At 42.9% G+C, this 12520-nt stretch overlaps 1 protein-coding gene across 1 annotated transcript in view; it reads right to left on the bottom strand.

The window, feature by feature from the left end:
- Window positions 1-13: 13 nt before the first annotated feature.
- The window catches only part of lrrc4ba (leucine rich repeat containing 4Ba), a 117725-nt gene continuing 105218 nt past the window's right edge, over window positions 14-12520 (bottom strand). The window contains exon 3 of the mRNA XM_079564427.1: window positions 14-1957. Coding sequence (XP_079420553.1) covers window positions 26-1957 — 1932 coding nt within the window. The 3' untranslated portion in view covers window positions 14-25. The remainder of the gene's footprint in view (window positions 1958-12520) is intronic.

The raw sequence follows: 12520 nt of genomic DNA, 5'->3' as shown, positions 1-12520 counted from the left end.
TTTTCAAATTCCCTTTTATTTTTTTTTAGATTTGAGTCTCTTGCACGTTTTCTTTCGAACCGCTTTTGAAAAGGAGTGGCTCGTTTTGGCCTTTGCCCATGAGGCCTTTCAGCGAGCTGTGCAGGCCCAGTTGAGGCAACGGGACCGGGGTGGGAAGGGTCCCGCAGGTGGACATCCCTCCTCCCATCGAGGTGGGGATTTGGGTGCAGGATATGGTCTGCGCTTGGGAACACAGGGATGGATTGTTATTATTATTCAGGCCGGAACCCATCCCGAGGCCCATCATGTTATTGTTGAAATGGTGCGTTTTGTAGTAGTGGTTCATGTGCTCCGATCGGGCCAGGTTTGGTAGGTTGACGATTTCCGGGTGGTGCAGCCTCAGACTCTGCCCTCCGCCTATCCCGCTGCTGCCGCTTTGCGATATGGTCGATCCTCCGGAAATGCCGCTGCCCCTTCCGCTAACCCCGCCGCCTAACTCGTCCTCCACGTTGATGATTTCGATCGCTCTCGCCGGACCGTGGTGCTTGTGTAGCTGATGCTGTTTCCTCAACTTGTAGAAGACCACTAGCATGACCGCCGCCATGAAGGTGATCGCCACGAAGCATCCGATGATAATCTTCGTGGTCTTCATGACGTCATCCAAGCCGGAGTACCCCGGTTCCGTTATCGGGACCGTGAAGGTGGGACGCGTGGTTTTGGGAGACCAACTGATGATCGAGGAAACGGTAGTCGGGATACCATCCGGGATGAGAGTACCAGGAGTCGGGCCAGGATGGACCCGAATGAATGTTTCATTGATAACCACAAGCGCGGGCTCCTCCTCTCCGTTGGTCTCCACGGTTTCAACAGTAACCGTGGTGAAGTAAGTGTAGTTGACGCTTGCATCTGCTGCGGTGACGTTGAGGACTGCCGTCGCCGTGGTGTTGCCGGCCGCGTTGGTGACCATGCAGGTGTACTGTCCGGTATCACGTAAGGTAACATTCGTGAAGTTGAGGGTGCCATCGTGCAGGACCGATATTCGGACCCGATAAGAGCCGTGCGTCATTAGGGTCCCGTTTGGCGTGATCCAGTTGACAGAAGTTGTCGAGGTGCTTGTTCGGCATTTAAGCTCCGCCGCCATGCCTTCCGTGACGTTGAGATCGGTCGGCGGTTCCACGATGACGGGAGCGTAGCACGTGAAGTGGCTCTGGTCCAGCTCTCCGATGTACTTCCCTTTCAGAAACGGCGGGGCGTGGCATCGGGCGCAACAGGTCGTGTTGCTAGGCACGGCTTCTTTCAGCCACCAGCTGAGCCAAAGGATGTCGCAGTTGCACACCCACGGGTTGTGATTGAGGTGCACCCGCTCGAGCTGGTGAAGCGGCGTGAAAAGGTCGTGGGGCAACGAGTGCAAGGAGTTATGGGACAGATTGAGCTCTTCCAGGCTCTTCAGATCGTCGAAAGCGTTGCGTTCGATGACGGAGACCTGCGAGTGCATCAGCCACAGCTTACGCAAAGAGACCAACCCTTGGAACGAGCCGGGACGGATGATCTCCAGGCGGTTCCCGGAAAGCTCCAACTCCTCCAATCTCACGAGAGCGGTCAGTTTGGGAATGTCTTTCAGGCCGCACATGCCGAGATTCAGGTAGCGCAGGTTGACCAGACCAACGAACGCGGCGTCGGAAATGAACGCCAGTTTTTTGAGTTCGCCCAAGTCCAGTCTGCGCAGGGAGGGCACGCGGTGAAATGCGTGTGCGGGCAGTGTCTCGATGGGGTTGTTGCGCAGCCAGAGCTCGCGGAGTTTGCTGAGGTACTCGAAGGCGTGGGAGGGCACCAGGGTGAGCCGGTTGTCGAACAGCTCCAGCGTGTTGAGGTTGGGGAGGCCATTGAACGCGCCCACTTCGATCTGACGGATCTGGTTCTTGGACAGCTGAAGGATCTCCAGGTGGCGCAGGTGTTTGAACGTGTCCGACTTGATCACCTAGAGGGAGACACAGAGAGGATGGAGAGGTTGTCAAACGCCAAAAATACATATCGAATGAAGGCAGTATTTGTACACAAGAGCACAGTAAATGAGATCAAAGCACTAGAAACCAAAGGGTAGATTTGAATGACAGTTTTTTAGTTTTGTTCTTTCTTACAGCCAATGGTAACCAAAGAACTCAGAGAATACAGGAAAGGACTTTATTTGTATAGCGCCTTTACCTGACATGGTCACAAAGTGCTTTACATAAGACAATTTTACATTCACGCCATTGGTGTTGGTAAGTGACCCTAGTAGCAGCAGCTGCCCTGGGGGTGGAAGCACTCTGACATACACGCATAAAGAAAACTAGGGCAAATTTTTATCTGATTACGATTTTAATAAAGGTTGATCTCAATAATCGCTTGGTGCATTTTAATAGACAGGACAATTGGTCAACCCTGTCGCATTCTGGAAAAAAATTACAGACGCCGCAATGCTGCAGCGCCTGCCAGGTCAAGCCCAGGGTCTCAAAAACAGGATGGCTTATGCCACAGCAAGAGGATCTGGTGAATTTAAGAGTAAAATCAGCTACAAAGTCACGGTAATTCGTCTAATGGGCAAAACAGTAACACGTGAGGAGCCGTCAGAGGACCAGTGTGTGTGCATGTGGACCAACTTTTCATCGGTCGAAGGGGAAATCTATCAATCGCTGTAATTGGAACATGTGGAATAGTTTTGAGGCTGCAACTGAAAGATGAGTGGATTAGCTGGACTTCTGACAGTAAATTGTAAATTTGATTGTCTTTTATACTTAAATAAATAAATGCGCTGCTTTCTAGTATTTCTTACATATTAAAGGGATATTTCAGGATTTTTGACCTAGGGCCTCATTTCCTAGTTATCCAGAGTGATGTATATATATTTTTAAATTCATGCAGTCCTTATATTTGAAGAGTGTAGTGGTGCTAGGTCAGTGCATGTCTATGGTAGCTAGTAGCCTGCATTCAAAACCTCTTCAAAATCATGGGGTCGTCCTCCAAACGTTGTGAATTCCACGTGTAGTAAAGCCGGCCGCAGGTAAACAAACTACTGTAGGATCACTCCGCCGCTGCATAGCTTACAACCAGGAAGCTGATGCTGCTCAAATATAAGTTCTTTCAAATGCAAAATGGTTATATTTCAAAAATTGTTCAGTCAACACAGACATTTATATGGGTAGTCTGGTGTTATAAGTGATTTGCCTCAGGTGCACTGTGTGCTTGGGTCAGACTGTTTTTAATGCAGGCTACTAGTTACCATAGACATGCGCTAGCCTAGCACTAGCCTAGCACCACTAAACTCTTCAAATATAAGGACTGCATGAATAGAAATAAAACATTTTTAAAAAATCTCCAGAAATCAACAACACTCTGGATAACAGGGAAATGAGGCCCTATGACAAAAATCCTGAAATATCCCTTTAAGTTGTTTGCACGGTCGTTACCTTGTGAAGCTCAGCGCTCATTGTCTGCTTCTGACGCTCTTCAAACATTCTCACTTTTTTGCAAATGTGTGCGTTCAGATGTTGTGTACTGTGAGGCTAGAAGTGCGGAGCTTGTCTTTGAGTCAGCAGGACAGAGTTAGCTGCAGATTCCAGTCCGGCCACAGCATCTACAGACTTGCTAGTCCAGGAAAAGGCCACTGTTATTGTTTTAATCATTAAGACAACAACAACCAAAAAATCGAATCGACCAATATGGAGAATACAACAATCCCTTGGGAAAACCTGTGCAGATACAGGGAGACGATGGGGATGGAACCCGGGACCTTCTACCTGTGAAGCGTGAGCGCTAACCACTGTACCATCGTGCAAACTCCTCAAAACCCACACCCGTCCTGGTGAAAAGCAACACCTCTAACCTCTATTTTCAACCAAACAGGCTTAAATGTCACTTGTAGAAATGCGTTGTCTACTTTCGAAAGAACATTCATTCATCCGGAAGAGAGCAGTGTTTGGAGACTCATTTCCGAATCTTGTTCCCCCAGAGCTCACATATGGCCCTTAGACCGTCCCAAGTAGGTCTCTCGTCAAAGTTATGCTTTTACACCTAGACACTAATGCCTTTTATCTTTTGTTAAAGGAAACCTCAAGTGTTTTCTTTATCATACAATATTCATTTGTTTAAGAAAAGCTGCTGGACTCTGTAATCTGAGAAACATTTTCAGCTCTACTGTACATGTCTTGGGTTGATCTACTTTTCTCTAAACTGCCATAGCTACTGTGCACGTTAAGTAAACTAAACTCCAAATATGTGCTGAACAGCTAAAAACTCCACCTTTCAATTATTCAGGGCCTTAAAAATTGGGAAAAGTGTGTTAAAATAAACAAAGCATAAAGATGAATTATTAATTTCAAAGCTCTTAAACCGAGCTTTGGTCAGATGGTTCACGCGGCTTCTCTAATTGTAGTCATTTAGTATTTAGGCTCATTATGCAGTAAAACCAGTCCCAGTCCTGCATACTTATGTTTTTATGCCTCTCCTGGCTCCGAACAGCTGCTTTCACCAGAATATTACACTTTAATGTCCAAAGATTAGAGTTAATTTGGGCAGGTCTGTGGAAAGGGAATTGGCACGAAGGGTAATTTCAGTAACCCAATAAATATATAGATAATAATTTAGTTCCAGACTAAAATAATTTGTTTTAATGAATCTGTATTGTGTGTATTGAGGTTAAGTCAGAAAAGTGGGTTTTCTGAGGGGCAGTGACTTGTGACATGTTTAATGACAGATGTTTCACAGTAAAAAGTTCAAATTAGTTAAATCAGCAGCTCCAGCTTGTGGCGCTTATAAAACCGAGGAACATGGTCTCCTCTGCGGTTGTTTCAGGCTTCGCTCCCCCACAGTGAAGTGCTTCAATACTATAGACCCTCTTTTATTCTCTGGCTGTTCAAGGATGTTATGTCTACACTATTATCTGTGAATAAAAGCTTTAGAAAAATACACTTTTAAAGCAGTACTAAGTAGCTCATGCCGCTAGAGGCCATAAACGCCACTGCAGGTGTCGTAGCAAGTTTAATGAGTATTTTTTACTCATTATTGTCTGTGAGAATAAATACTACGCTGACAGAAAAGACAAAGGGAGAGAGGGATATTGTGCATTCAATTACACAATGGAGATCATTTTTTTCACTCAAACTTGGCTTTAAACACTGTTTAAGTGGCGCTAGCCCGCAGTTAGCTTTGCCCGTTAGCCTGTTAGCTTCGTCTTTGTGATTCCTTTAGTGTGTATTGGTGGCACTGACCCGGTGGCGGGGAAGTTGCAATTGTGGTTTTTGGCCAGAGACACCAGGGGGAGATGAAAGACCCTCCAATCATCCCATTAACACTTGTATTACCCCCAGAGGGACTACGGAAAGGATTTAGTAAGGTAAACGAGTTACTTAGTATTGCTTTAACTTGTAAAACAGATACTTTTTTTCATAGAAATACAACATTACTTGGAAAAAGAGGATTTATTTTAGTCTGTAAAAGCGACTAATGAAAAAAAAACGTCTCTGTAGGCTCTCAGTTGTACAGGAGTTGTCCATCTTCTACATATGTTCTTGCGTCATCTTCTGTACCCTGAAGTGTAGAACGGTTCGCCTCTCATTCAAAAGCCTAGTGCCTTGCTTGCCTTGCTAGGCTTGCGCCAAACAAGACTGCATGAAATAAAGTCCTTATATTTCATGCAGTCTTCAAATATAAGGACTGCATGACTTTAAAAATATATAAATCTCCAGAAATTAACAACACTCTGGAGCACTAGGATGTGAGGCCTTCTCTTGTTAGGTGATACTTCCAACTTAAATCTGACGATTAATAATCGCAGAATTTTATTAGGTGGTCTTACTGCTGCTCAAAAGATGGTAGTTTGCCGATGGAAGACAGTGCAGCCTCTGACTGTGAGGGAATGGCTCCGGTCCTACAGAGATATCATTCAGTTGGAGCTCTCTGCCGCTCGAATGCATGGAGCAAAAACTGAAAATATCTCATGCTGGTCCAATTTATTAAATACATCCAAACTGGTTTAGATTTCAAGATATAAACTACAGTGTTATAATGAACATATTTTTTATTACATAATGATATGTACTATGTGAATTGATTGATGTATTGTACATAGCCATATGTATACTGCTATTCCTCTGGATGTCTTTGACGGAGGAAATTTGCACCTTGTATTGCTCAACTGTACATTTTACTTCACTTATATATGTTAACCTGGACAGGATTTATTTTTTGTTTTATTTTATTTTTTGTTATTTATCTAATTTTTCATTTTTGGGGACTGCTTTTTACGCAAATTTGAGTTGCTCTGCCCATCATAAGGGAAATGGGGATGTGGGTGACAAAAAGGGTATAAAATGAAAGTGTAACGCATGCAAAAAAGTGCAAAATGCCAATGCAATGTAACACTTCAATAAAAAAAAATGTATCACAAAAAAAAGGATGTGAGGCCCTATGTCAAAAATCCTGAAATAACCCTTTAAAGCAGTGCTAAGTAACGTGTTTACCTTAATAAATCCTTTCCGTAGTCCCTCTGGGGGTGATACAAGTGTTTATGGGATGATTGGAGGGTCTTTCATCTCCCCCTGGTGTCTCTGGCCAGAAAACCATGCTTGCAACTTGACTGCCATCGGACCGGAGCCACCAATACACACTAAGAGAATCACGAAGAAGAAGCTAACATGCTAACGGGCAAAGCTAACTGCGGGCTAGCGTCACTTTAGACAGTATTTACAGCCAAGTTTGAGTGAAAAAAAATATGTCCATTGTGTAATTAGATGTACAATATCCCTCTGTCCCTTCGTCTTTTCTGTCAGCGTAGTATTTACTCTCCAAGACAATTAATAAGTTAAAAAAACCGCAACATGCTATGACACCTGCAGTTGCGCTTATGGCCTCTAGGGGCAAAGGTTACTTAGTACTGCTTTAACCGACTGATACCGCGCTTTGTAGTACAACTTTTCCAAAAGCTCCATGTCTTTCTTTGTCAACCCGGGTGACAGGAACTAATCCAGGTTCAGTTCAACTAGGTTCATAGTACGTATATCCCCCTGATGAGGCTTCTAAACAGCACCATCGCCCCCACAAACCACTCCCTGACGAACACACATGATGTCTTGCTCAAGGACACAGTAACAGTCTGCACGAGCGGGAGCCATGATACAAGAATACGCCACAAAAGCGCTGCTACTGTAACCGGAGACGAATAATCCGTACACACAGCAGTAGTTTTTGCTTGTGTTTTTAAACTTGCAGAAACAACTCCCTCCACATTTCGCTCCATAATAATTTATTATGTTGATGTTTTCCCTCTTAAGCAGAATGCAGTATATATTAGAGGAGGAGGCTGCAGGGACCAGCTGTGGACCGAGAGCCACTACATCATCACCGCCCATTATTTACACGCGCCGCGGACCACGCACTAGTTTATAGGCGACGTCTAAATTATGCATTTACTGGTAAATGTGGAGATTTGTGTTGATTTATGCAATGAAAATGTTTTATTTAAAAGTCACTTCACTCTTTATGGTGTCACGCAAAGGCCAGGAAAGACAAATGAGTGGAATAGTTTATTGATAAACTTTTGGTGCTTGAAGAAAGGAGAGGGTAATGTCATATGTGGCGGTGAAGAGGAGAAGATGGAGAGGCTGAGGAGTACGGGTGCTTCATATACGGATCATATACTGCTCTGACCTAAATACTTTGTTTGAATGTGTTATTATTTCTCGTTGTAGGACTAAGTGCAAGTGCTAAGTAAGACTAAGTGCAAGTAGTGCTCAATTGCAGGTACTTTTGTAACTTTTAGAGCAGTTTTCAAATACATTACTTGTTTTACTTCTACTTGAGTAATAATATGAGAGTCCCAAACACGCCCGTGCCATCAGAGAAGAAGAAATTGACGGAGTTACTTGGTCTTTCAGGACGTTGTAGTCGTCAGCTGATCTCATTCTTTCGGCACAAAGCTTAACCTAGACCTGACCAACTACAGCAATTTGCTATTTTACTTAAAGCAGAACTAAGCAACTTGTGCCCCTAGAGGCCATCAGCGCCACTGCATGTGTTGTAGCATGTTGCGTTTTCTTTTTACTCATTAGTTGTCTGTGAGGGTAAATACGACGCTGACAGAAAAGACAAAGGGAGAGAGGGCTATTGTACATTGTGCCACAACTTTACACAATGGAGATACATTTTTTCACTAAAACTTGGCTGTAAACACCATTGATATCATATATTAAAGGCTAGATGTCTCGCTGCTGGCCAATGGAGGTCGACGTCCACACACGGCGGCCATCTTGCCACAGGGAGCTCGCTCACTCGAAACATTGTGCTTTATGGTGCATGTACTTTTTAAATAACCATAACTTGCTCAATTTTCTACCGATTTTGTAGTTATGATACTGCATACATATGAACATGAACATAATCAGCATGTTCCAGCATTCAGAATTATAGTCCTGTTAATAACGTTCGTAAGAAACCAAACTGTTAATAAATCCGTCAAGATTTCAGCGAGATAAGAGGAGATTAAGAGGAGATTTGTGTTCGTGCTGATCACTCACTTACTTGAGCTCGCCAGAAAGCTTCCCTGTGGCAAGATGGCCGCCAGTTATGCAGGAAGTGTCTCTTGCTTAAGACATCAAGCCTTTACTATATGGTATCTATGGTAAACACTGCTAAAATGGTGCTAGCCCGCAGTTAGCTTTGCCCGTTAGCCTGTTAGCTTCTTCTTCATGATTCTATTAGTGTGTATTGTGCCTCCGACCCGGTGCAGAGAACGCCGCAAGGGTGGTTTTCTGGCCAGAGACACCAGGGGGAGATGAAAGACCCCCCAATCATCCTATTAACACTTGTATTGCCGCCAGGAAAGGGTTTATTAAGGTAAACAAGCTACTTAGTTACTTGCTCTACTGTGAGTAAATCCATAAGTGGCAAAAGCTTCATGTCGACATAAAACAGTTTGTTTCACATGCCTTGTTCTTCATCGTTTATTTTTTCTTTGGCAGTGAAAGAATAGCTCTTACTTCAGCTATTATTCGGGTCACTGCATTATACTTCTATTTCAATAAAAGTATTGTGAAGTAGTGTTTCTCTTCAGTGAATATGTCGGGTACTCTACCAGCCCCTGACGATTCTTTAAGACAGAATGATATCCCTCCAGTGGCCTGACAGACGCGAGTCCCGTTCGTACAGAGGTCTATATGGACGACGCACACTTCATATTTATGAGTCCAAATGCAACCTCAGCCTGGAGTGCAGCTGAAAGGGGCCCTAAATCTCAGAATGAGCCTCGTGCATATCTAAGCGAGAGCGAGAAAGACGGTTAAGGCTTTACACAGAGAAAAGGGGAGGAAGTATAGTCAAAGAAAAGTAGGATGCCTTCAGGTGCTAAAACATTTTTAGATTTTCAATTATTTCAAGTGCGGCAGCGGGAGGATACACAAAGTTAATCAGAAGAGGCAGCAGATATTTTTATTTTGTCTCTTACAGGCTCCCGTAGCTCTTTATATAAACGGATGTGAGTTTGCAGAAGGTCACGGGGCCTTTAGGCTGCGACCCGGTGATTCTTCATTTAAAGTCGGCTTATGGGGCTTAAAAATAGACTTAGAAACATTACTTTGGTGCATTGGCTTTGATTTTGTTTTGCATTTTATAATTTGAAATAATGTCTCTGTAAGTATAAAAGAAGTAGCAGTGAACTATAGGGCTGGTGAAGACTTTACCAGAGGCTCCCCCTACTGGAAGCTGTGGGAATAACATTCAGTTTTGACTCACGGCGCGGTTTACAGCTTCAGCAAAGCGGCTCACAAATGATATAATGTTGGATAGTGGGCTTTAAAAATTAAAAAAATTGGGTTTTAAAATGACACAATTGTGAGGATTTTATCCTTATCTTATATACACAATGGAATAATGTGTATTAGTATTTTGGACCTAAGAATCGCATGTCTTTTAACATTATGTACCTCCAAAGTACTAATACAAGTTATTCCATTGTGAATATACTGCATAGGTATGAGTTATTACACATTGTTGGAGAGCACATTACGTTGCACTAAATTGAGTCAGGTACAATGTATCAAGGTAGTGTAAAATAAAGCAACACCAATAAAGGGAAACCAATTCTTTTTCAGATATGTTTTTGACCTGGGAACGTTGTAAATATTTTTAAAGGTGTATTATGCAACTTTTAAAGTGAATAAAAAGTTGATATTTGTGCATATTATTTGACCTTGTAGTGACTCAGCGGTTGTATGAGTGGTCAGCATGGTGCCTTTACTCTCACAGTAGTCTCTGCAACGCGAGACACACAGGGTTTTTCTAGTGCGAGGGCCCATCAGCAGTGAAAACCTTCCACACAATTGATCCTGGAGCATAGAGGCCACTGTGATGTAGAGTAAAGACTCCATGAGGACCACTCATACAGACACTGGTTTACAAGGTCAAATGCGCACAAACATCAACCTGTTTGCCACATAAAAAGTTGCATAATGCACCTTCAAAGCTCAAAATGATAGTCTCCTTAGTTATTGCTGGTGTTGCTGTGTACATGAAATATCTATTATGTGCTTTATTTTACGTTCAGAACAAAAAAGTATTGAAATTAATGGTAATACAGCATCTTTCTCAAGTTGGAATATCTTCAGTCAAGTAAAATAATCTTTAGTGAGCCTTCGTTTGATCTCATTAAGTAAATAATGAGATCTTTGGCTTTGGGCTCGCGTCTCTCCAGGACCTGTACGTCTCCGGGACCCGGGGGCGAGCAGGTCGGATCACAGATGACCCTTCTCACCCTGGACACAAACTGTTTGACCCTCTCCCCTCTGGCAGGAGGCCACGAACCTCCCGCCGCATGAACAGCTTTTCCCCTCTGCCATCAGACTCATGAACACTAAATAAACTGTAACCTGCCGTTTGCACTACATGGTTATTCACACCTGGAAATCCACCAGTCACGCTGGTGTTTGTCAGGACAACAATTTACCAGCCGAGCCAGTTTCTGTCTGCTCCAAATAGTGGGTATGGAAGGAATATGTAATACAATTTAACTGCATTATGCAACATTTTATGAGAAAAAAAAGTTTATATTTGTGCGTATCTGACCTTGTAGTGACCCAGTGGCTGTATGAGTTTACTTTCATAGTGGTCTCTACAACACTCCATGGTCATTTGTTTTGTAGGTTTTCTGGTGAGAGGGTCCGTCAGCAGTGAAAACCTTTGATCCTGGAGCGTCTTAGAGACCACTGTGATGGAAAGTAAAGGCGCCATGCTGACCACTCATACAGACACTGGGTGATGGCGGGTCCTGACTTGAAAACAACTGCTATATTCTATATCTTGTATATCTTTTAACCCCCACATTTTCCCTAGAAGGCGTGACCCAAATCTAAATGCTCCTTGAAAAAAAAGTGATGAAAAACTGACAAAAACACCACAACAATGTAGTAATAAAGTGACAAAAAGGCGATCGAAAGATGACAAAAATAAAGTTACCAAAGAGCTACAAGAGACGAGTGATGATAAAAGAAAAGCCAAAGTCACGGCAACAACGCAAAGAAATTGATCCGTTTAGATAAATGTTGTAGTTTTCAAAAGAGGTGTTACTCCGGCCAATATGGCTGTAAGCTGTGTTGGGAAGTAACTAAATATTTGTATTTAGAATACTCATCTTGAGTAACTGTTTTCTGGTAAAGTTACACTTTCATTTGAGAGTATTTAATGTTACCTTAGAATGCAGTTACTTTCCAAATATCAAGGGAATACTTTAAAGTGTTTTAAGGAACTGATCACTCATGTAACTTGTAGAGTTCATTAAACAGTAATAATAATGCCACATTTATATAAATGTAACAAATAAATACAGCAAAAGGGGGCATAAAATAGCGCCTTTAAGTGTTTAACAAATGCTGTAAACAGAAATCAAAGTGCCATTTCTTATACTGACAAGGGTTAGGGTTACTTTGGCTCAGAAGCCCGTGGTTCAGCTGTTAGCTGAACGCTAACATTAGCATCGAGGACGTCTCTGTGTTTGCCCAACATGTTCTACATTGAGATGATATTTTAGACGGTGGAAGGAGAACTCTTTTTTGTACAACTGTCTATCGTCCCATCAGGATGTTTTTTAAAACAACGGGCCGAGTGAAGCGTCTCCGTCCGTCGCTGTTGTGGGCGGATCTGCGTCAGATATACGGGTGTACCAGAAACACGCAAATAGAAAGGTTCTGGCCCGGGAGTTCCGACTTGGGGCAAATCGGGGGAAATACGATCAATTGTGTTAAATGAATTAACACATTAAAGGGACTAAATGCAAGTTGGCCAATTTATACTGACTACTGCCACCTCAGGTCATACGTGTAACTGCAGCTTCTATATTAAGCTAATTCTACACACTAGGACATTGTTGGAACATGTAGGGGGAGGAAAATACATAATTTTAACATTTTTAAACTCTGTATACTCCCTTTAAAGTCTTTGTATAGAATTAATCTAAATTAACGCGTTGAAGTCCCACCCCTAGTTTAATGGTAAGTGAGTTCCAGTAATCAGTATTCAG

Source organism: Gobius niger, assembly GCF_951799975.1.
Source record: "Gobius niger genome assembly, chromosome: 10".
Taxonomy (NCBI): Eukaryota; Metazoa; Chordata; class Actinopteri; order Gobiiformes; family Gobiidae; genus Gobius; species Gobius niger.
The sequence above is the reverse complement of the archived record's forward strand: the minus strand, read 5'-3'. Positions and strand labels throughout refer to the sequence as shown.